This window comes from Chlamydotis macqueenii, chromosome 8 (assembly GCF_036417535.1).
Source record: "Chlamydotis macqueenii isolate bChlMac1 chromosome 8, bChlMac1.mat, whole genome shotgun sequence".
Taxonomy (NCBI): domain Eukaryota; kingdom Metazoa; phylum Chordata; class Aves; order Otidiformes; family Otididae; genus Chlamydotis; species Chlamydotis macqueenii.
Window position 1 is genome coordinate 13,215,012 of NC_141563.1, and position 24,161 is coordinate 13,239,172.

The following is a 24,161-nucleotide window of genomic DNA, read 5'->3' on the forward strand; positions in this document are numbered from 1 at the left end:
TGCCCGCCATCCCTGCCCGCTGACCCCCAGGAGCCATCGGATGGGTGACCGGTCCCCCGCCGGCTGCTGAAGATGGAGTCGGGAGGAGGGAGTTGGACACTTGGCTCTAACTAGGCTGGACTACGCTGCAACCTGTTTCCCCCCCTCTCCGGCCTCCCCTCCGCTGTGCTGGGTGCTGTACCAAATTCGAGTCTTCCTTTGCGATGGGGCGGATGGAAGGACTTGGATCCCAGCCCTTTTTCCCTGCTGGCAGGCAGTCCCCGGGCTCACCTTGCTGCGGAGGGGAGGGGGTTAAAAGGGGCTCTTGGTTTGGGCTTTCAGGCAGAGCGGTGGGAAGGATGTGGCTGGATTTAACCCCTTGCGTCGTGGCGGAAGGTGCTTAGGGACCGAGCCGCTGCGGCCTCCCCCGAGCCGGGCTCCCTGCCCTCCCTGCTGCCCGTGTGGCTCTTGGGGTTGGGGGGCCGGAGGCAGCTGGTTGCCCACCCTACCAAGCCGTTGCCTCCTCTTATTCCCCACGCGGATCCCCGCTCCCTCGGAGGGATGGAGCTGAGCATCACCCGGCAAGGAGGAGGGGGCTGTGGTTGGGACTGCGCCCCGCAACCCCCCCTCCCTCTTCTCTTCCCTCCCCGCTGCCTCGGTGGTGCTGCTTTGGCTCACCTGTGTGTTTTCTTCCAGGATGGCTCGCTTTGGGGAGGCGGTGGCCGGCAGGCTGGGCTCCGGAGATGGAGGTTCCGACCAGAACCGAAGCCGGCAAGGACCTCCTGCTCCTTCGGGAGGGACCCCGGGAGCCTTCAAGCAAACCAAAGCGCAGAGAGCCCGGACTATGGCTTTGTACAACCCCATCCCCGTCCGGCAGAACTGCTTCACCGTCAACAGATCGCTCTTTCTCTTTGGGGAAGAGAACATAGTCAGGAAATACGCCAAGAAGCTCATCGACTGGCCATATCCTTTCTGCTGCCCCTGCGAGCCCCCACCTTGCTCCCCGGATTTGCCTCGGTGGCCGCCCAGGACACGTGCGTGTGGCACTGAGCCGGCAGGTAAGCGCCTGCCTTCTGCTCTCCTTTGGCGTTCGGAGAGGGGTGCCCCATCCCCCGGGGATGCTCTCCTTGCCCTGTTGCTGCTTCCCCTCTGCTTGGTGCCTGGTGGGCAGCTGAGCCCCTTTGCCCCACGGGGAGCCCCCCCTGGCCCTTCCTCAGGCTTGGATTTGGAAGCCCCCTATGCTGGCAAAGGGGGGTTTCTCTTGTCCTGGTTTAACCCTGCGTGTTTTAGGGTGCCTTGCGCACATGTGGCTGGGGTGGGGGGGATGATGGCCTTTCCTCTGTGCCTCAACATCTTACTGGAGTTTTTCCACCCATCCCATTGGGGACGGACCCCCAGGAGCCCATGAATCTCCAGACCCTGCTGGGTGGTGGCTTTGTCCCCTGCTGCACCCGCTGGCGCGTGCCCCCTTTGCTGCTGCTTGACACCAGGTGGGGCAAGGCCATCCTCGCCCTGCAGCCCCTGGCCCCCCACGGCAGCTCTGGGAACCGGCTGTCCCCTCCCTGCGGCAGAGGGGAAGATGCTGAAAACCTCTGGCCGTGCCCCACGGCCCCTTGCGGGGCTGGGGCGGGGGACTGTGGTTTATCCCAGGGACCCCCCTCTTAGGGCTGAGTGGGGGACACAGGTCCCCGCACTCCTTCCCCTGCTCCTCCATCCTTTTTTGCACCCCCCCGCATGCTTCTCTCGACTCCCACCCTCCCTGCGGGTGCCCCTGGGCGTCCTGGCTGGTGCCCAGCACCTTAGCATGCAGCTCCCCATCAGCCTGACTTCAGAGCCCTGCTCCCCTCGAGACCCCTCCTGGGCTTTGCCCCCACAGAGGAGCCAAACCTGAAAACTTCAGCGTGGTTGCGCTTTGGCTTTAGGACCCCTCCCCGTGCCGTTTTCTGCAGTGGTGATTACATGCAGCTCTTGCTGCTGCTGCTTTCTCTCCCTGCAACTTGTTGGTGAACTTGCCGGCTCCTCCGGCGGGCGCGGGAGATGTTGCCCCGGTGCCAAGTGGCAATGCCTTGGTCTGGTGCAACAGGTACCTCCAGAAAAACCCTCTGGTGAGACGCAGGAATGCAGGACAGGTCACCCACCCTGCTGAGCATCACTGGGGAAATAGTCCCTTTGCAGCTCCAACGAGTCAGGTTGAGCCTCTGCCAGGCAGGAGCTGGTGCTGGCTGGGGAGCTGCAAAGACCCCAGGTTTGGGGAGGTGACCTGGGGGTGACGGGACAGCTTAGGGGGGCTGAATTCCCCATGGCATTCCTAAACCTTGCCTCTACCAGCAGCGCCCGCTGGGTGGGCAGCTGCAGGAGCGTTGGTGCGGTAGTGAGGATGGGGACGCGGCAGCTCAGCTCAGAGCCCTGCAGGGCAGCAGCCAGGCCGGCCTGCCTGCTTTTCCAGAATATGCCAAATTATTCATGTGCTTTTTCAGCACGGTGTGGGAGGGCCCTCTCTCCCTCAGCTTTCATTTAAAGCAAGAAGAAGCTGGGGTGCTGCCACTGGCCCGGCACTCCCCGCGTGGGCTGAGGTCCCGTGCCGGCGTGATGTCTCATCTCCAGGCAGCTGCTGTCTCCTAGAGACTAGAGCTTCACCACCACGCGCTACAAACTCCCCAGCATTATTCTTTCCTGGAATTTGCAATGCATGAGGGAGATGGGCTCATTTTATATTTTATTTTCCAGAAGTAAGTGACATATCCCCATGCAAGTGCTGGCAACGGGCATGCTCCAGGTGTGGGAGCTGAGCATCCCTGGCTGCCATCTCTTTCCAAGAAACTCATCCACCCTGAAGCTCCTCTACACTGCTTGAGCTCTTGAGGGCTGGGGGATGGACAAGGCTTTTTGGTGATGTATTTGGTGGTGTTGGCCAGGCAAGTTGTTCCCATCCTTGTAGTTGTAGCCTGGCACGGGTAGCCAGTGCCCTTCAATAGGGACAGGGAAAAATGTGTGAAGATCTCAGCTGCCTGGCGTGGAGCCCATGGCATCGCTCCTGGGCGAGGGTGGTTTGGGAAGGTGAGTGTTGAGTCTTGGCCACAGTCAATGAGAGCTGTTGGCCTTGGGAGGGAGGTAGCCAGGCCCAGCATGGCAGGTCGGAGTGGGCACGGCACTGAGGAAAGCCAAGGGGGTTGATGTGGAGTGCGGGGAGGAGTGGAGGCTCTTCTTCATCCAGCTCCAGTTGACTAGGTAATAGGGCTAAAAATAACTGGTGATTCAGGCCTGTATATCTGCTGGGTAACTGTATAATTATAACCAGCAGCCTCTGCAGTTTGGCTTCCCAGTGTAAATAGGGATGATGCATGGAGGGGAAGGAGGAGAAATACGAGCAACTGGGATTGGGATGCAGCTCCATGGGGAGATGAGGCTTTGCCGAGTTCCTTGCTGGAAAGCCCAGTGTGTTACCTCCACTGGAGCTGCTCTTTTTACTGGTCGTGCTCAAAACGTGAGGTAGCTGATGGTTTGGCTGTAGGAACATCTACTCCTCTTCTGCTTCGGAAACAAAGCCTCGTCCTGCCTGCTCTCCTCCTGCTGATGGCCAGGCCTTTAGCCCTGATTTCATTTGTTTGGTTGCCTGGAAAGCTGCAATTCAGTTAGCACATGAGATGCGCTGCAACTCTTCTATATCTGCTCGATTCTTCATCCGCTTAATCACATTTGACCTGGATAAGATCCCTCTCCCGCCCCAGAAAGGCCAGATGACATTGTGTGGCTCTGGCTCCGTCCCCAAGGACAGCTGCTGGCTGCAGGCGCACACCGGCCGCTGTACCTGTCCCCACCCTGCTTTGGGCTGTTGGATGTCCGTCAGTCCTCTGGGGACCCTGCTGTTTCCTGCAGTGAGAGCTTTCTCCTACCTCAGCCCCTTTGAGGACCAAATCTGGTGTTGGGTTGGCCGAGAGCAACTGGAGTGTCTGAAAAGCCCTGGTGCGCATCCGCAGCCCGGCATGTGTGGGGATTTTGCTCCCTGGGATCCACACCCATGTGTGCCTGAAGCATTTTGCCTCTACTTTGACCTGGACATCTCTGCTGCATGGGCACTGCCCCTCGGGGACCCTGGTAGTGTTATGCCCCACCTGGGCAAGCATCTTCTGCACCTTTTCTGCACCTTTGCTTTTGCCCAGATTTTGGCAGGTCTCGGTTCTCTGCGGGAAGAGCTGCGCCATGTCGTGCTATCCTTGGGCAGCTCCCTCCTTGCGCTACCCAAGAACATATCTTATTCTTTTTTTTCTCCACACCCCCCCCCCCCCCCGCAAGGCTGTTTTCTGTGCCCTTCATTCATCAGATTTTTAAAATGCTTTTCTTTTGGGGAGGGGCGAGTAGGTGTAATGGCAGGTCCATCTTTTTGACAGCCGGAGAGAGCGAGGCTGCCTGTCAGATGGTGAATTTAAACAGAGGCAGCTGTTGTCATGGTGACGCCAAGTTGCATCCTGTTGCTGTGGCAACCAAAGTTAAAAAACTGATGTTAAGGCAGGAAAATCACATGATGCAGTCCTTTTTTTTTTTTTTTTTTATTTTTTTTAAAAGGAGGAGAGGAGAGAACAGAGATTTGATTTCCAGTTTTTAAGCGCAGAGTGAGGTGGGGGAGAAGGAGACACTTCTCCACGAAGCTGTTTACATGTGGCTGGCAGCAGCATGGACAGCTCTGCCCTGACCGGCTCCTGGCTGGCACTACCTTTGTTTAGCCCCTGATGGAGACCATACCACCATGTTTTGGAGCCGTAAGCAGTAACACATGTGGCTGCAGATAGCGAACGGAGTCTCCCCTGTGAGATTTAGGCAGGCTGAGTACCTTGCCCTGGGTGCTTCCTGTGAGCCGTGCAAAGATACAGGTGCAACCATGAGCTCACGTTCCCTCTCCTGAACCTGTTTTGCTGTGTGTGATGGGCACACAGGAACTGGCTCACGTCAAACGTGTTGGGAGGATTTGGAGTCTGTCAGCACCTTGTCCCTCTGGATGTCATTTTGTTGACCCCAGTAAAGCACAGATGGGATGATGAGGACAGCCTTGAGGAGCCACAGCTCTATGACTGCTTGAGGGCACTGGGTAGTCTTATGTGTTGGGGGAAGGTCTCCCTCTGTCCTCAGGGACAAGCCAGGGAGGTGTTGTAGGGCTAGGTAAACCCAGAGTTGAATTAGGACTGCTTATGGTCTTTGTTCCATTTGGTGTCTTGTGTTTCTCTTGGAAAATAGCCTTGGAGAGGAGGTGCTTGCTTTCCTGCTGAGGTGTGGAGCTGAGAGGAGAGGGATTGGGGTGTCCTAGGGATGGGGAAATCGAAGATGGGTTGGTCTTCCTGTCACACTGTATCTATTTGGGGCAGGCAGCAGTGGTGGGGTTAGAATCATAGAATCATGGAGTGGTTTGGGTTGGAAGGGACCTTCAAAGGCCATCTAGTCCAACACCCCTGCAAGAACCAGGGACATCTCCAACCAGATCAGGTTGCTCAGAGTCTCATCCAACTTGGCCTTGAATCCCTGGGTTGAGACCAGCAAGATGAAGTTCACAGATGTAGGAACTGAAGTTCTCTCTCATTGACATCTGGGGAGCAGGGGAAGCCCCTCAGTGCAGCAGGTCCTGGGGGGGCCTGGGGAGCAGTGGGAAATGGAGACAAGTTTCTAGGAGATGTTGGAGGTGGGCTGGGTGATGCAGACAGGGTGAGGGATTTAATGGTTTAACATCATTCCTGCCCTTCTCACTGGCCCTCTGAGGTAGGCTTCCCCAAGAGCCCGTTTGGAGATGCCCATGTGGCCTCACTCTGGCTCTTCTGCTCCTTCTCCACCTGCCTGCCCAGGATTGAGGAAAATGTACGATTACTGAAGTGGAGAGATGGATGGGGGCTCTCCACAGTTCCCAGCCCTCACCCGGAGAGCAATTTATCTCGCACCCAGCCTCTTGAGGAGGTTGCACCAACGTGCCATCAGCACCATAAATCCATCTTCAGGACTTGGAGCTGGGCATGCTCCCTGCTTTAGCAATGTAGATGTTCTGGGTGGGCTGGGTTTGACTACCAGTTGAGGAGGGAGGTGAAGAGGAGGGTCACAGCTGGAAGCAAGGATCCACTGGTAGCTGGACATCTCCCTGGTGCTCCCTGCCAGCTCCTGCCAGACCCACGAAGGAGCTCCAAGCATAGGGTTAGCCCACAGCGCCTGCTCTGGATGGCCTGGGACATGGGTCTGGGGGGGGGGGGGTCCATATGGTGTGAGGGCACCTTCCCCACCTCAAATGCACTGGGAAGGAAGCATGGAGCTGCAGGTGTGCACTGGGATCGGCTGAGTTGCTAAGGAAACTAGTCAACTGTGCAGGGGAGAGAGCGTTGGGTAAAGGAGATTAATCAATAAGAAAACCTATTTTTATCGGCTCCCTAATGGTCCTTCAGGAGAAGCCAGACGAAGGAGGAGGAGGCTGGAGAGAGATGGGCTTTCATTATCGGGCTTGGAGGGAGGTGAGTGCTACTCTGCGTTTTGGGTGGCCGGAAGGTTGTGTAATTAGACACCTAATGAGAGGGAAAATGAAGGAGTGATAGAGCATTGTCTGGTGGGCTCCATCTCTGAGCTGGGAGGAAGTTTGCTTGGCAGAAGTGGAGTGTGTGAATAAATTTTCCCCCTGGTTTAGCCAGATGTTCTTGCTTGGGGTGGGCTTTCTTACCATTCAACTCTCAAAACCTGCCACAGCTGGAGCTACAGGGGCTTCTTTCCATGGGGTTGGTGCCTTGCGGCTCTTGCCCAGCCCCAGATGCGATAACCCAGGCTCAGGTCCTTGGAAAACTGGGCCAGCAGGGTTTGGAAAGTCTCTTTAGGCAGCGACCTCGTGCTTAGATCACCGCTTAGGGCAGCGATTGCCCCGTTTCCCTTAGACATGATATCTGCTGACCCATGTGCCATGTGGTCCTGTGCTGAGGCTGTGACAGATGGGCACTGTGCTGTGCTGTTGAGCCGGATGTTGGAGCCAGTAAGGAAATACAGGGGTGAGCTGAGCCATTAGAGGTGGTCCTGAGCCTCCCAGCCGCTGCCAGGCAGGGCTCCCATGCTGCTGGCTTTGGAAAATTTGAGGTTTTTTCCCCCGTGGAACTAGCGGTCACAGGAGATGCTCGGCGGGGTTAGCTGTGCTGGGGCAGACGGACGGACTCGCCACGCCGTTCTCACACTTCTCATCTAGGCAAATGTGCCTAGCGCCTGGGGAGCCGGCTGCACCGCCCCACTAGCGCACTGCTTTCTTTTAAGCTTGTGCTAATTGCTCGCAGACTTTCAGGAAAATGAAACAAAAGACCCCAAATAGTCTGGTGGCTCCGGGCCAAGCGCCACGGTCTGCGTATCAGCTGAAGTGGGCGGCAGGAGGTGGAAAGCGGGGAAAGTACGTGGCTTTTGCAGGAGCCGTGCAATGAAATCCTCACTTGTATGAAGCCTCAGACGAAACCTTTTGGAGTCTGGCCTCCCCCTGAGCTTGTGATTTGTGCCTGGCTGGCACCAAGGTCTGATCCTGCAGCAGGGAGCTCTGTAGCGGTCTCTCTTTTGGTTTGCCTTTAACTTAGCGACCATTAATTTCATTGAGTGGCCTTTTAAATGCCTTGGCTGAGTCTTTCCTGGCTCTTGTCCCTACCCTGCTCAACACATCCCTGTTCCTGCGGGGTCTCGTTGACTACCTCTCCTGGCCAGCTCTCTGGGGACCTGCTCCGACGCCCCATCCCGCTCTCATCTTGCCCACTTGCTGCAGCATGCCCAGGGTCACTGCTGCTGGGGTTAATTCATGGTTTCCAGTTTCCCATGCTCGTGGCCAGCACTGGGATGTTCCCTCTTGCCCATGGGCTCAGGGCCACTGGTTTAAAGTACCTTGCTGTAGTCAGCAGCTTTGGCAGCCAAAAGTTGAGGCTGTGAAAGAGAAAATCATTCCTTTTCCTGGGGGTGATGGCATGGGCGTTTGGCACCTCATGGCTTGGGCGGTCCGAACCTGAAGCCACCGGGTCTGGAGAAGCCTGGTGTGGTGGGGCAGGGCTTAGCCAGAGCACTGCTCCCCGTGACGGCATGAGACGGTAGGAGCGTGGATGATTTCTTTATGGATAAATCCATCCCAGGTGGGATTGCATCCCCTTTCCACAGACACGAGCCTCGGGCAGGTGGCAGTCCCCTCGTGGGGTGGCCGCTGACGCCAGTGGTGATGGTAATATAGCCGTGGGTTTTTGGTACAGAGGGAGCGGAGAAGAGGTGTGCTGCCTGATGATGAATCTCACCTCGTCTTGTTATTGAGGGCTTTTATTGCCATGATGTGGAAAAGATGGACGGGAAGACATGTCCATCCTGTCACTTGGAAGTGCTTTGTTTCTGGGGCGAGGCAGTGGGCGAGGCAGCGGGCGAGGCAGCGGAAGGGAGCTTCGTGCCCCTGCCTCACTCATGGTGGCCCCTAGGAACCAAAAGGCAGGAGGGAGCTGAGTTTTGGGGGTCTTTCCTGCCCTTTCCTCTGCTTCCTCTCCCCACTCACTGAGGTCCTCAGGTGCTAGTGTCTGCTGCTAGTTGTCCTGGCACGGGGTTGCTCCCAGAGAAGGGCGTGTAAGCCCTAGTTGTGGCTGTAGGATTTAGGATGCTTGTAAGGCTGGAACTAGATCCTGTTACCAGGTGTCGCTACCCCTCGGGGTCTCGCTGAAGTGTAGCTGAGCTGGGATGTCTCTGTGGGGAGTTCCAACCCTGCCTGAACCAGAGCTCAGACCCAGGCACCATCAGCGTCTTCAGTTGCGAATGCTCAGCCCAGTGCTCTGCAGGTCCCAGCGCTGCCTGGGCTCACCCTACCACCTGCGGGGTGTTTGGCAAAGGACCCTTGGATCTGAGGGCACATCCACCTTGCCAATATGGGAGACAGGGTGGGCTGGGTTGGGTCCCCAGGACCTGCCAGGCATGCCCTGTCCTTCTCGGGCCCTGTGGATGGTCCCTCCCATGGGGCGGCTTTAGGACTTGGGTTGCGGATAGCCTGTGTAACACCCCCCTGCCAAGCCCCATCTCCTGCTTCCTGATGGAAGAGAGGCGGCAAGCAGCAGGGCCATGGCGTGCAGGGACGTGCCAGCCCCGGCCAACAGCGTGCCATGCCAGAGAGAGCACCCCTGACCCTGCCAGGGACCATGCCCAGGGGTGGGCTGGCAGGTTTGGGACGTCATCCACTTCTTCTCTGTTCCTTAACTCCCCTCCACTCCCTTCGAGTACATGATCCTGGCCACCATCATTGCCAACTGCATCGTGCTGGCCCTCGAGCAGCACCTCCCTGAGGATGACAAGACGCCCATGTCACGGAGATTAGTAAGTACCCTGCGTCCGTCCCTCTCCGCCCTGCAGCAGGGTGTCTGGTGGGTGAGGAGGGTATCAGCCAAGAGGAGGCACCCCATCCTCCCAGTCAGTTTCTTCTGGTTTCAGGGTGGTAGGGCAGGAGGCTTCCTCTGGGACCAGCTCCTCCAGCCTTCCTGGGGCTGCTGTCATGTAATCTTCATCCGTGGAAATGGTTCAGGAAGGTTTAAGCCCCTTAAAAAGTAGGGTAGGGAAGGGGGATTGGGCAACTTGAGTGGGTCATAGCAACCCTCTTTTTATTTCCAAGGTTGATGCTGGCTGAGGAAGGACTGAGAAAGCTCCCAAAGGAAGGGATAGGATTGGGGAAGGTGGGATGGGATGTGAATTGGGTCAATTTGAAATGCCTGCTGCTGTTCGCCCAGTCTCCCCCTCTCACTGTGTCACCGGTTCCCCTCCGGCAGGAGAAGACGGAGCCCTACTTCATCGGGATTTTTTGCTTCGAGGCTGGGATTAAGATCGTGGCTCTGGGGTTCGTTTTCCACAAGGGATCATACCTGCGCAACGGCTGGAACGTCATGGACTTCATTGTGGTCCTCAGTGGGTGAGTTGGGCGGCACCGGGCTGTTGGTGGGGTTGGGCAACTGGGCACAGGGGTTCATCCCGGTGGGGCCATGGACTCCAGGACATGGGGCAAGGCCCTGGTTTGCTGTTGTCGGTGGTGTTTCTTCATCTCAACGAGGAAGGGGAAGATGGTTTGCTGTGCTGGAGGCTCCTGTGTTGGCTTTGCTGTGGGAAGCTGATGGTGGGTCAAGGTTCCCCATCAGGTGAGGAAGGCTGGCTCTGAGGGCATCATGTTGAGCTTTTCTCAGTTCATGGTCTGGCATCTGCCACCCATCTAGGCATGGGGCTAAGCAACTGGACATGGTCTGGGAGAGGTTCTGGTCAAACAGGGAGGGAGAAAAATCTCTTCTCCTCTTGCCTTCCCAAGCACTTTCCAGCCTTGGCCCGGTGCTGGGGGTTTGGGAATGAGGTCTGGGTGGGGCTGTGTTCTCAGGTGATGCTCGCTCAGCATCCCAGCATGCAGCAGTGATGCTGGGGGTGGTGGCACACAGAGCTTCACAGATGCTAGTGGTGTCACCTGCCAGGGACGTGGCCCAGATTTGAGTCCTGCTTGCAGTGTGATGGGCTGTGCTGGTGACACAGAAATGAGCAAGGGCATCTGGGCTTGTGTTAGCCAACACTGGCAATTGGCTTGAGCAGAAGTCCCCTGGGGTGACCCTCCCCAGGCTCCTTTGCTGTGTGGAGGGCAGGTGGGTGCCTGCAGGCACCAAGGGGCCCTGGGGAAGTGGTGCCTGGATTGTGGCCATGTCTTTTTGTGTGCCAGCGGTAACACCATGTTCAGAGGAGCTGGTTTGTGTACAAACAGATGGTGCCTGTGGATCTCTGAGCACTTCATGAGGGTGCAGAGCAGCTGCAGGGCTGGCAGGGAAACTGAGGCACAGCAGCCAAGTGAGACACGTGGGATCTCTGAGTTGCTTGCTGCACAATCCTGTCCCTCAGCTTGCAGAGTGGTGGAACCATGTGGGACATGACACCCATTGGGTGTTTGAAGGAGGAAGAAGGATGCTAAGCCTCGTGCTGCCAGGCATGTGGTGATGGGTGCTGATTGTCTGTAGTGGAGAGGTGCAGGCTGGGACTATGCCTGAGAGAAGGCTTGGGGAGAACATGACCGGGAAGGTTTTGACTCTCTTGGTCCAACACAGACCTGGATGGCCTCAGTGGGGAGTGGGACCACGTCTGCCTGTGAAGGCAGGGTGTCTTGGTGTGCTGGTGGTGGGGTGATGCTTCTTGTTGGGCAGCAAACAGGCTGCCTGTGGGCTGTGCAGCTGTTGCACAGGATGCTTCTGGCTCTTCTGCATCTGTAAAGTGACTCTTGAGGGAGGGATCCCTGGCCAGGCAGGATTGCTGCTGTGGAGAGAGCAGCCAGGAACAGCTCCTGAGCTAGGCAAAGGTGGTCACATCCCTTGTCACATCTCTGGGGACAGTGTGGGACACGTGTCGCCTTTGGTAGCAGCAAAAGGGGATGTCTCAACCTCACCGTGCAGCTGGGTTGAGTGTGCAGAAAGCAGGTGGGTGGCTAGGAAATGCCCATTGACTGTCTCCTGGCCCAGGCATCCTTTGGGGCCTGGGCCAAGGGGAAGCACTGGGCTGGGAAGAGGGGGTTGCCATGGACCTCTCCCTGCCCTCCTCATGGCTCTGGGTGAGCTGACTGTAACCGAGCTGGTGCTGAGTCAGCGCTCAGCAATTACTCACTCTCAGAAGCCTTGCCAGCTCTGTTCAGTGCGACGCCGGGCCCTGTGCCAGGGAATCAATTGTCCATGAAGGGACGTTAGTGCCACGCTGGCCGCCCTGCCAGGAGATGCCCGGGTCCCCCTGACACCGCTGGTTGCGAGGCACAGCACGCTGGGGTCTGTTTTACCGCCATCACCCACCTCCCATCCTGATGTTTGCTCCAGCAGGATGAAAACCCTTCCAAGAAATGCTGTGATACCCACCAGCTTTGCCCCAGCAGTGCCACTGCCACTGTGGGCTCACTGGACATTCAGGGCAAATTCTGTTGTATGATGGGCAGTGGAGACAACCTGCAGATTTTCATCCTGGGCCAGTTTTGGGGAGGATTGGGTCACTGGGAGATCAGCTGCATCAGGTCATAGGTGTTTCTGCGCTGTTCAGATCTTGCTTTTGCGGTATGGTGCTGACAAAAGCTGCCGTGCTTCAGCGCCATGGTTGCACCTCCCTAGCAAGAAACTCTCGCCTGTTTGATCTGCTGAATTATTGGCAAATTGCTTCAGCAAATAATCCTCGGCTGGCAAATGACTTGCAAACAGCTTGTGGGAGAGGGTTTGCACTTGGTGGTTCACGCTTTGCCGGTAGCGTAAGGCAGGCGGTGAAGCCTGCACGGGGGACGTGTGCGGGCGACCGGCAGGTTTAGGATTCTCTTTGCGGGGTAAAACTTTACACTTTATTGATATGTGAATGCCTGGACAGAGACTTTTGAGCTCAGGAGAGTTAATGGTCGTTGGGATCTCGTCACGACTCAGCAAGAGACAGTGGCTGTGGTGAAGGGGATGTTGTGAGCATCAGAGGTGTAGGGTAGCGCTCACCTTGGGGTGTGCTGACCCATTTGGGATGCTGATGCACCCCATGAGGATGGACCAGAGAGGATATCCGTGTGAGTAGGATCCACCCCAGGATCCATTCCTTATGGATCTCAAGGAACCCAGCATCACACTCGCTGGCCCTTGTTCCTCCAAGGGTGACACAGAGTATTACTTTTCCTTTCTGAACTTATTTTTTTGCCATGCGTCTAATAAGAGAGGTACTAAATGCAGGTGGCATCACAGCCCCAGAGGCAGCATTGGGGTTTCAGTGAGCCGGGGGATATCCTGGGCACTCTCTCCCTGGTGTTAATTAGCCTAACGAGGGGCTGCTGCCGTGAACGCTCTCCTGGGACCCTGTGCAGGAATGGATGGCACTGACTTGGGTTCAACTGGTATTTGCTTCTTATGTCAATAAATCCAGATTTTTTTCTTTTTTCATCTCGGTGGAAATCCACGCCCACCTAAAACTCCCTGATGCTAAAGCTTCCACTGGGGAACTAATAGTCACATTTGTAAACCTGCTCTGTTTATAACCTGTGGCTTCCAAATCATCGTTGGTGCCTGAAAAAAAACCAGCCTGTTCTCCCCCAGCTAAAAATATTTTTCTCTGAAAACGTGCTTAAAATACCTTCATTCCTTCAGAGGCAGAGCCGGGAAGGGGAATGTCTGTTTCTCCTGGGGATGCTCACCTCACTCGTGCGTGAACCAGACCTGGCCGGGTGCTGAAAAAGTATTTGTGACCTGCTTTTGAAGCCATGTGTCCTGGACCCAAAAAGGGGAAAACTGCTCAGAAATGGTCAGAAAAAGGGCAGTGGGAGCTTGGTGACCTCTCTAATCAGTGGTCTCAAGAGGGAGTGGTTGAAGGAGCTTCAGCCATCAGCTCCCCATGTGCCGTTAGCATAATGAATAGAGAAGAGAATGAGGACCCTACACCAGCCTGCCTTGTCCTACACCAGGTTTGAAGGCACTCATGGAAAAAGAAGTGTTAAACTCCCTCTGCAAATATCCAGGTGGGTGTGTGCTTCACACACTCCAGTTGCCTGAGCATCATAGCACCGCGTTGGCTTTTTTATCGCAGTTGCAGCGGTAATGCAATAACACGTGACGTGAGAGGTGAAGGGGTGGGGGAACACTTCTAACAATGGGGAAAAAAAAAATCAAAGTGGAAATCAAAAGGCCTTTGTGAAGTTGTGCTGCTTAGGAACTGGGGAAGCTGTAAAACCGGGATAAATGCACCGGGGTCACTAAAAGGAAGAGCTGCCGTCAGGGTTTTTTGGAAGGTTTAATAACAGCCGCTACACCTGGATGCCTTTTGTGAAGCCCTTGGGCGCTGTGGTTTTCATTAAGGGACTTTGTGGGGTGGAGCGTGGCCAAGGGAAGGCAGGAATGAATGGTCACCATGCCCTTAGCAAATCTGGAGCCAAGCAGATGGGCACCAGCCCGTGCCGGCAGAGGGAAAACCCAGCTCTCCCAGCCCTGATGGCTGGCCCAAAAATCGGCATTCTCTCCCTGCAAAGGCGAGCGGGAGTTATGAGCTCTGACCTTCCGGTGAAATCCGGTGCACGCCCGTGCCCTGACTTTCAGCCGTGGCTGGTGTGAAGTAGGAGAGCGGTTCCTAGCAGGCTGCTTTCTTTGCTGCGGGGTTGCGACGTGAGCATGGGGACGAGGAAGGCAGGCTGTTGCCTGGAGAACAAGCGTTAAATCGGAGCACAAGTGCAGCGTCCCGACAGGATTATTCTGCTGGAGCCTTTACCATTGCAAGGAGTGTTGTCCTTGTAGGGTGAACCAGTAAAGAGACAACCTCCAGTCCAAAAGCCGAGCAATGCTTTGATCGCACCAGACAAGACTTTTTTTCCTTTTCCCTTCTTTTCCTTTCGTGAGCGGTGCCAGTCTCCAACCTGATGTCTGCCCCATCTCCCACTCCCTTCCCAGCTCTTCACTTCCAGGACGATTAGTAAAGTGTTTGGTCTTTCGTTTGGATGAATAATTAATTCCAGAGCGTTGTGAATGATTCATGTGCCATATGCTGTGGCGACAGGACATGCCTAACTTCGGCACCTCGTACAAAGGGCAGCGCCGTTCCCCCGGCCCGGCGAGGGGATGGGGTGGGTGATGAGGGGAAAAGGCTTCATGTTGCTGGGGATGGGTACTGGAAGGGGATGGGGGGACCCCCGGGCAGGGAGACCCATGGCTCTGGCTTTAGGGGAGACAGGCATCCTGCCTTCCCCCAGCACAGGATCCGGCCCACGTGCTGCTCATGCACTTCACCCCGTCCTTCCCAGCTCCTCTTCCTCAACGGTTGATTTCCCGCTGCTGCTGCCCTGCGGAGTGAGTCGGGCCCTCCCATGTGGCTGCTGGTCCCTGGTGCGGGACCACGGCCCCATACGTTCCCCAGGGTCTCCTTCTGCAGCCCCGACACCCTTGCAGAGCTCCCGGGCTGGGCTTGAAGCCTTTGTCCTCTTGGGAGTAAAGCCTTGTGCCAAGCTGCAAAGTCCCTGTGCACAATTTCTTTGCGATGCCGTGGAGCTCGCTCTGGGCAAGGAGTTGTAGGGTAAAAGCCTGGCTCGAGGGAAGGGGAGAGGAGTTATTTTCCACCACATCCTCACATGTGGAGGTGGTATCACCCAGGCTTTGGTGAGTATCCCTGGGGTCTCAGACCTCTCGGCATGAGTTCAGCCAGCTCCTGCTGTGCTACGTGGTTGCATGTGCTGTATTTGTCTTTTTGGAGACAGCTCTCCAGCTTCCTGGCAATGACTTTAGGCTTCCACCAGGTCCCATTTGTGGAAACACGGTTTCACCAGCATCCCTTCCCCCTGCCAAATTCTGCATCCTCTGAGAATCGTCACAGGGGCTGGAGGCAGGAGGGAGGCACAGGGCGGGCTTGCAGAGCGAATGCTCCATCGTGTGCCAAATCCTGGGGGCTTCTCCAGGAAGAGGAGGCCTTGGGGGATCATGTTGCTCCCCATGTTGATTGAAGGCTGGTGAAGGCAAATTTTGTGTTCACTCTCGTCGCACCTCGCAGGGAGTTGTTGGTGCCTGGTTCAAGCCTTTCAAAGCTGCTAGGAAAGATGGGATCAGCAGCTTTGCAGCAGTGCAATCCACTTGTGTCACGGCCCCGAAACCTAGAAAGAGCAAGCGAAGACGATGGAGGTTTTGAGGTTGTTCTGAACTGTGCCGAGGACAGGACTTGGGCCTGGTGTCCCTGTCTCCTGGCATCCCCAAAGCAGGAGCACTGCTCTTGGCTGGGGCATCCTGAGGGGGGGCGACCCAATCCTGCTGGCCCTGCCTTGAGTGGGGTTTGGACCTAAGAGCCTGGACTCCGTCCTGCAACTCGTGATGCTCTCTGCAGAGAGGGGAGGGGTTGGGTCAGCAGCAGAAAAGAGCAAGAAGGGGGTAAATTCATCAGGTACCTTACTTTCCGTGAGCCATTTGACCAGTGTATTAATTATGAAGTAGTCTTCCTCATAGAGTCAGGTGGCAGTGCAGGCCTTCAGGGGCCTTTCCACTTAATTATAAATATTAATTTGTGCGTCAGCCAGCCAGCCAGCACCCTCTCTGCCCCAGATTTTGAACTGAGATCAGTCTGTCTCAGCCGATCCCTCTCTCCACCCTGTGTACCCCGGAGCTGCCCTTTGCTGGGACAGCTTGTCCACGTGTGCCTCTGCAGCGGTTCCTGATGGACATGGTCGAGGGATGCTTGGTTTGGGGTGAGGGGGGATGAACTGAGGGTCAACCTGATCGTTTTGGGGGTTCAGCCTTTGCTTGTGGTCCCTGATGCAAAGCCCTTTGCGGTGTGCCTTGAGCTGCGCGCGCCATCCCCGAGGGCTTCAGGGCTGCGGGTGCTGCTCCTGACGGGATGATGGGCACAGGAGCGGGTGCGATGCACAGCCCCTGGCACAGGTGGTGGGTGCTGTAGGGTGCAATAATGCCGGAATTTGGTGCTTGTTCTGTGCTAGTAAAAAGGCTTTGTGTGGGCAGGGTCATCGAGCATCACTCAGGGTTTATTCTAAGTCCCAAAGAGCAGAGAGTCTTTTTGAATGTGATTATTCTTTTTTTTTTTTTTTTTTTAATTTTTTTGTGGGTCTTCAGCTGGAGGCGAGGGCGTGCGCTTTGCTCAGCTGCTGCGAGCTGGAGCGGTGCCGAGGGCTGAGCATCGCTCCGCCGGCAGCCAGCCCCGCAGCCCGCAGGTGTGGCGGGCCCAGCGGGAGCTCGCCCTTCGCTCTGCAGCCTGTAAATAAGTAAAATAAAACAATCATCTCGGTTGCAAACACAAAGCGTTGGGGTTTTTTTTTTTCCCAAAAGCGTGTTTTTGTCTGCTGGTGATTGCTCACTATTCAATTATACTTTGAGGATTAGCATATATTTCCCATCCTGCCTTCTCTCTCATTTGCATTCTTCCAATAGCTCCTCTCTGCTCTTTTCTCCACCTGAAGTCTCTTTCCTCCGAAGAAGTAAAACTAACCCCTTTGCCTGGGTGACCTATAAAAACGCCTTCACTTTTTTTTTTTCCTTCTTTTTTTCTCCAGTACATATGATGAAAAGCATGAGATCATTGGGATTTTTATAGCCCAATCTGGCAGCTTTTTCAAATAACTTGGATGGTGAGATGTAATTTTAGTTTGGGTCCTTGCCTAAAAATAAAGAATAATTATTAGCACATCAGACGTGGATATTGTAAGTGTTTGAAAAGGGTTTAAATTGTTCTACAGATACCGGAGCTGTCGCCCCATGTTAGCGCAAGGGTCTGTCACAGCCTGAGCCGCATCTCTGCGCCGTGCATCCTGAGGAGCTATGAGGAAACCTTAATGTGTATCAATAAATAAATCGGAAATGGGTCATGCTGTGTGATACAGGTGGCTCTCTGGAGAGAGAGAGAAAAAAAAAAAAGGCATGCTTAGAGGGTTAAGAAGCAATTAACAGGTGAGATACTGAAGTCCAAAGCAGGAGGGTGTGTTTTTAGCATTGTATTTATTATTAGTGGTGGTGTCTGTGCCTGCTGGCAAAGCCTGGCTGTTGGGGAGAGGTGATGTATTTTACTTAGAGCCACGGAAGGGCTTGGGAAAAGCAGACAGAAGCCAGGCTCACATGCCTGGAAGCTTGCTTAGCTTTTTCCAGCCACCTCAGTTTGTCTAAAAACAGCCCAGGGCTGCTCAGACCCTGGTTGCCTCGGTGCTTTGGGCTGGGGGAGTTTGCTGGGAGCAGCTCTGGCAGCGCGTGCTCCCAGTGCATCTGCTCTCACCGGGAGCCGCGGCTCTGCCCGGAAAAGGATGCACAAGCAGCTATTTTGTAGCGGTGGGTCATTGTTCTATCGTTGGTCAGGAGATGTGCCGGCAGTGCAACCACCTTGCTCTGGTGATCTGTCCAGACCCCCTTCTGAAACAGCTCCTGATGTCCCTTGTCCCCAGCGAGGACAAGGAGCATGTCACCTTGCCACAGAGGAGTCCCATTCTTAGCAGCTAATTTAGAGCGCTGGGAAGTAGTGCCCTGAAATCGCCCGAACCTTGCCTGGAGGCTCGGTGCGACAGCTGCCGAGCCCTTCAAACAAATCTGGGTTAGCGGAGGACTTTGCAGCCATGGTGCCCTGCTCCCCTCCGCCGCACCGGACCTCGGGTGATGGTCCTACCCTGGGGAGGAGATGTGTGGTGGGGCTGGGAGCGGTGATGACTCCATCTCCATCCCTTTGCCACACTATATGGGACCACAGCTCGCGCTGCTCCGTGGTGGTAGGAGAGAGCTGTCAATGCTGCTCTGCTGCCAGAACCTTCCAGCTGGGCTTTTCACGGTGCTGGGCTTGCATCAGTGAGCACTCGGGAGAAGGGCTGGAGCACCCATGGTCCCCTGGAGATGTCTGGGCCCCAGCTGGAGTCAGCACAAGGGCTGCAAATGCCTTTTCTGTCTCTTTGGGAGGCTGGTTGACACCAAGCATTGGGATGTGAGGAGCAAAAGCTGAAGGAGGGTCTCAGGGTCTCCAGCACAGCATCTAGTTTGCAGATGTGAAAGCATTTCTGCTGCTGGAGTATCCTAGGAAACCCAGACACCTTTCTGGAGGGGCAGGCTGGTACCTGCCATACCTCAGGGAGAGGGGGAGAGAAAGAGTGCTAATTGCTCAGCGCGCCAGAGAGCTGCTCTGGCCTGTAATTAGATGAATTAGTGGAACAATGACCCAATTTTGCTTGGTTTTTGGATTGCTGCAAACAGCCCTGAGGTTGCTGTCTCCCTCTGTCCTGCTCTCCTCCCCGTCACCTCCTCTCCCATCCCCTGCCTCCTCCACTGCAGCCCTCCCTCCTCTTCCTCCTCACCCAGTGCCCTGGGACCGAGCTGGGAGGGGAGTGGAGACCACGAGGTCCAGCATCGCCATCTGTGCTCCCACAGCTCTGCCGGCACCCCTGAGCCGCACCATCCCTGTTCTCCCAGCAGGTATGGGGCCCTGAGTATTTCCACTGCTGGACTCGGTGTGCACCGGCTCCCTTCTGCCCCAATTTGTTTTCCAGACATGGGCTAGAAAAAATCTTTATGTTTTAAAGGAAAACCTCTGGAGTCCTTCCTGTGCCTGCCGCTTGCCTTCCAAGGTCATAAAACTTTCATTACTATAGATTTTTGAATGCACGTGAGGTTCCTGGCTCCTCAGCAATCCCAGAGCTGGGACTCCAAGGAAGCTCCATGTGTGGAAAAAGCCAGAGCAGCTGATGGCTGGAGATGCTGCTGCGGGAGCTTGGGTGACCATCAGGGGAGCGACCCCCATTTCTGGAGCACCATCTCTGGTCCGTGTGCCTGGAAGAGAGATTAAACGTGCAGCTGTGTTGAGCACAGCGTTGAGACCCCAAAGTGCAATTGCATGACATGGGTGATGACCAGCACTGCGGCGTGGGGCAGCCATCCTGGCATGGAGAGGGCATTAATGGGGGCTGCCAGGGCTGGGAGGCCCCCGGGTGGCTTTGGCTGACCGTAGTAGTGGCCCATGAACTGCGGTGCCACCGTCAAACAGGGCTCACTGGCATGTGGACTTTGGGAGGCGCTGAATCTCTGTACCTGCCTTAGGAACATGGTCTTCCTTGTGATGTCCCCCAGCCTGGTGCGGGAGCGTGGCTCTTGGCTCCGGAGTGGTCAAGGGCTTTGCCCAGGGTAACTCTGCTCTCTCCCCATCTGCTCGCAGCATCCTTGCCACCGCTGGGACGCACTTCAACACCCATGTGGACCTGCGGACGCTGCGGGCCGTGCGCGTGCTCAGACCTCTGAAGCTCGTCTCGGGCATTCCCAGTAAGTTGGATGTTCCTGGTCCTTCTCCCAGAGTGTCCGCATCCATCCTGATGTCTTTCAGAGTGAAAGGGTCCTTGTGCCGCATTGGAGATGTACGGTGAATTTAGGGAAGAGAGGGACAAACCTCCCTGTGTCATGGGAACTCTAGGATGGAGGCATTTGGTGTCCCTGGGTGGCCAGAAGGCGGTGGGTGGATCCTTTCAGGACTGAGGTTTATTCAGGGGAGATTTCAATTTTTTTTTTTGCAAGATTTCATCTGCTGGCACAGGGATAAATAAAGAAACTAGACTGCTGCCGGCACTGGTCCTCCTGTCCCTCCTGCCCTGGGCACCGGCTGGGCAGCGTGCTGGATCCGTGCCTTGGGAGCAATGTTGGGGACAGAGCTGCACGGGCCATGTCCCGCCGTGTCCCAACCCCTGGGCACAGGGTGTTTGCATCGCTGTGCTGAGCTGTGCTCTTTCTCTCCCCCCTTTCAGGCCTTCAGATTGTGCTGAAATCCATCATGAAGGCCATGGTGCCGCTCCTCCAGATCGGCTTGCTGCTCTTTTTTGCTATCCTCATGTTTGCTATCATCGGCCTGGAGTTCTACAGCGGGAAGCTGCACCGAGCCTGCTACACAAACAATTCAGGTGGGGAGAAGGGCTCTGCACCCACTTTGCATCCCGTGGGTGGAAAACGGTGCAGGTTGCTATTGTGGGAAGCCCAGGGCTGAGAAGATCCTGCTTTTGCTTTGTGCATGCCAGGCAGCACTCTGTTGCATTCAGGATATCCCAGTTTCTTATGGAAGTGGTTTGTGTGCAGCCAGTCCCAGCGGGGTCCCCTGCTCTGCCCCAAGCCCATCTGTGTTCAGGATCTTCCCCTCGCCTGTCCCCTGCCTCTCTCTTACCTCTGCCTCTTTCAAATCCCTGCTGTGTGCTCACAGGTGAACTAGAGGAGCTGGACCCACCCCATCCATGCGGGGTGCAGGGTTGCCCCCCAGGCTACGAATGCCGGGAGTGGATCGGTCCCAATGACGGGATCACGCAGTTCGACAACATCCTCTTTGCTGTGTTGACCGTCTTCCAGTGCATCACCATGGAAGGGTGGACCACAGTCCTGTACAATGTGAGTAGCGCTGCTTTGGGGTCTCTTTGGGCAGCTGGGCACAGGGATGGGGAGCTGGAGACTGTATTTCCAAGTCCTGGAAACCTGTGAGATGCTGATGGAGACGGGGTCAGTCCTTCCCATTTGGGCAGGAGATGGGGAATAGGGGCATGTCTCTGGGCAAAGGGAGCTTGAAGGGCTCGGTCCCCAGATCTGGGCTGGTTGTACAGCCCGTTGCAGAGAGCAAAACATGGTGAGCATGGGCTGCAGCAAGGCTGTCCCTGGGGAGCGGGGAGGCATCCTTCCTTCCTTCCCTCCTCCTCCTCCTGTGTGCTGTAAGAGTGGATATGGGTTCTGGGCACTGCTCAAGCTCCCTCCCCGCAAACTAGGTGGTTGATGTGCCTGTATCCCTGTGCTGGCCTTGGGAAGTGCCGGAGCTGGTCTCAGACTCCCTCCCTAGGGCAGCGTTTTGGTGTCCAACAGGGAGCTGGGATCTTTGGTATTCATGTTGTAAACATCTGTCGGTGCAGATGAAGCAGGGAATGGCTGGGCTGAGTTCCTGTGGTTTGCAGCCACTTGAAGCTGCCGATGCCCGAGCCCTTGGGGCACGCAGGGAGCGACTTGGGGGCAAAGCTGGAAGCAGAAAACAAAGCTGCAGACGATCCAAAGTGCGATATTGTTATGGGTGGTTGGCTGTATATGTATGTTTTAGTTTATGGGCTAGAAGCAACTGTGCCAGTTCTGTTCCCAGACTAATTTTGGCATCAATTTTGGCGTCATTGCACCGGGAATGTTTTTATACCCTGGTTCCCATAACGCCTGGAGGTTTGCAGAGTGGCATTGCTCTGCGGGAGGCAAATTGGATGACTTGTGATGGCGAAACATGCTTTGATGGTTACGTTGTCATGAGCAGAAAGGCTGGGTTTTAACCCCAAGCGAAGGCACCGTGCTGCCAGCATTGGGGTCCCGCTCTTGCTCGGCCTGTTCCAGGGTCCTTCTGGGGGTGCAGGATGGTGTGTGCAGGGTGGACGGACCATGAAACCTAGACTAGGGTGGAAAGGGGAGAGTTCATGGCAAGGGGTTCATCTTGCCACGAGGATTTGGTTTTCCTCTTCCTAAAGGAGATGGCGATGTCTGGATCTTGTTACTTTGGTTGGGAAATTAGGCAGGATTGAACCTGGGTGTTCAGACTGAAAAAAAAGACCATTTCTTGTCTGCTTCTTGTCTATCAATGAGATTAGAGACTTGACTACAGTGTCTATTGCCTAGGTATTACTGAGTATAGCAGCAAAGGTGATTTTTCCTCCCTGGTGCTGTGATTTCCCTGCCTTTAACCGGACTGGGCAGCTGCTGCCTGCTTACACTGCCATACGGCAGCCCGTGCAAGCCCAGCACTGCCCACACCTGGCACCAGCGACCTGCCCTGCGTCTTCTTTCTCCTATTAACGACCAACTCTCTGGAACACCCAGGGGCTGCTTCCATGGGTGCTCCCCATGTCCCTCCTCCCTGTCCTTTGACATCTGCAGCAATTAGCGGCAGCGCTCCCCGTGCTAGAGCTCCGGTTGCAGTGCGTGAGGAGCTGGTGAGCTATATGGACAGGCAATTTATGGTCTGATCGACCTCGAGGGTTTGTACCAGCGGTTCCTGAGAAAGTCTGGTCTCCTGTTGTTTAGAATGTCCTTACTGGGGAGGCTGGAGCTGATCTGTTTCATATCTGGGATTTGCTGATGCACCATCTGGATTTTACTGGGGGGTAGTGGTGGGAGATGCTGCTGGGAGCACTGATAACCATGCTCTGCAGGACCTAACCCACGGGATCCCCTCTTTACCACCATAGCTGCTAAACTGGGGGCTCTCTGGGTCACTCAGGGAGCCGCAACCCCAGTATCTGAACACTGTTCCCAGCACCAGTTGCAATGCCAGGTAGATGCGCTCTGTCACCATGTCCCCAGTGGCTGGGACCATAAGGTGCCTCCCTTTCCTGCTCCTCTGCAAAGAACCGGCTATTACTTACCTATAATGGACAGGATTAGGGGCCTTCCTTGGCTTTTAATTGAATCAGGATTTGGGCCTGGGTATAGTAGAATGCTGCTGATTCACTTTGGGAGGCGGTGAGGGACGGACGCTGTTCCCAGCACTGTCAGGCTGCGCCTCCTGCCCTCCCTGGGGACACAGGCTGTCTCACTGGGTGACTCTAGGCTGCAAAGGCTTTGCTCAGTCCTTTTGCTGCTCAGAGGCAGCAAAATGGGCTTCTGCCCTTTTTTTTTTGATAGAAAAAAGAGGCATATACGTGGAAGATGCAGTCCCTGGGGGATGCTGGAGGAGGGCTGGGCAGGGGTGGAAAGGCACCGGGATGCTCTGCCCATCACCATCATCACTTGAAGCAGCAAACCCAGAGCAGGCTCCTGCTGCCAACCAGCATGGACCTTGCCCAGAGCATGCCCTGGGTTTGGGGGGATCAGCAGGGGACTCTCTGCTTTCCCATCGGAGTAAAGCGATGCGAGGCTGTGTCCTTGCAGGTTAGCGCCTCAGCCTTGGACAGGAGAAGGAGATCGCAGGAAAACCACTTTAGCAGCCTCTCAGAGAAATTGCGCACTACAGTATTCCCATGTGGAACTGTATCGTGATTTTAAGATCCATTTTCCCACAATTTTACCTGGTCTAGAAGCGTGGCTCCTGGAATTTGCAGATAGCTTCACAAAAAGCTAATCGTCCCTGTGGTGCTTTCCACGTGTGTTATTTCATGGGTGTGCTTGCCTTTCACATTGTTTTCATCAACTTTGCCTCTGTGAAATGCTTTCTTGCTAGGTGGAGATCGTGATATGGGTTAAAAAAAAAAGCCTTAAACTGTGGGGTGTTCTGGCTTTTCTAGCTCTCATTCCTGGGAGCCTGAGGACTTTATTTTCTTTTGGAGGGGACTTTTGGCTTTATGGCTCCTCTGGCTGTCTCTGTAGTCCAAAACAAGGGCTAAGGAGTATTTTGCTTTTCTTGTACTGGAGCAGATGCCACTTCCCTGGGCTGGCTTGAGACCAAACCTGATTTTTGTAGAGACCAGAGGGAAAAATAATGCTGGTGAAGAGGCTCACTGTCCTACTTCTCTGCCTCTGCAGGCACGCCGGCTCAGGGCAGGGGCCGGGTTGCGGTTTTGTCATTAAACAGCCACTCTGGGGTCCGGGGTGGGGTGGTGGGACTGACAAGGGGCTGCTGGTGTGTGCCACGGGGCTGGCTGGGCACGGCACGGTGCTCAGTGATGCTGCTGGCTTGGGATGCTCAGTCCGGCTCCCTCGGTCCCAGACAGCGAGCAGGAGAGGAGTTTGAAATTGTGATTTCCAGCAAAATACCAACTCGAGAGGCTGTATTTATTCACAGAGATTGTTTAT

At 55.5% G+C, this 24,161-nt stretch overlaps 1 protein-coding gene across 1 annotated transcript in view; it reads left to right on the forward strand.

Moving 5' to 3' along the window:
* CACNA1E (calcium voltage-gated channel subunit alpha1 E) overlaps positions 1 to 24,161 on the forward strand; it is a 105,799-nt gene that overhangs the window by 14,056 nt on the left and 67,582 nt on the right. The window contains exons 2-7 of the mRNA XM_086753971.1: positions 676 to 942; positions 9,189 to 9,294; positions 9,741 to 9,880; positions 19,594 to 19,697; positions 20,174 to 20,326; positions 20,620 to 20,801. Of these exons, the coding sequence (XP_086610097.1) occupies positions 676 to 942; positions 9,189 to 9,294; positions 9,741 to 9,880; positions 19,594 to 19,697; positions 20,174 to 20,326; positions 20,620 to 20,801 (952 nt within the window). The remainder of the gene's footprint in view (positions 1 to 675; positions 943 to 9,188; positions 9,295 to 9,740; positions 9,881 to 19,593; positions 19,698 to 20,173; positions 20,327 to 20,619; positions 20,802 to 24,161) is intronic.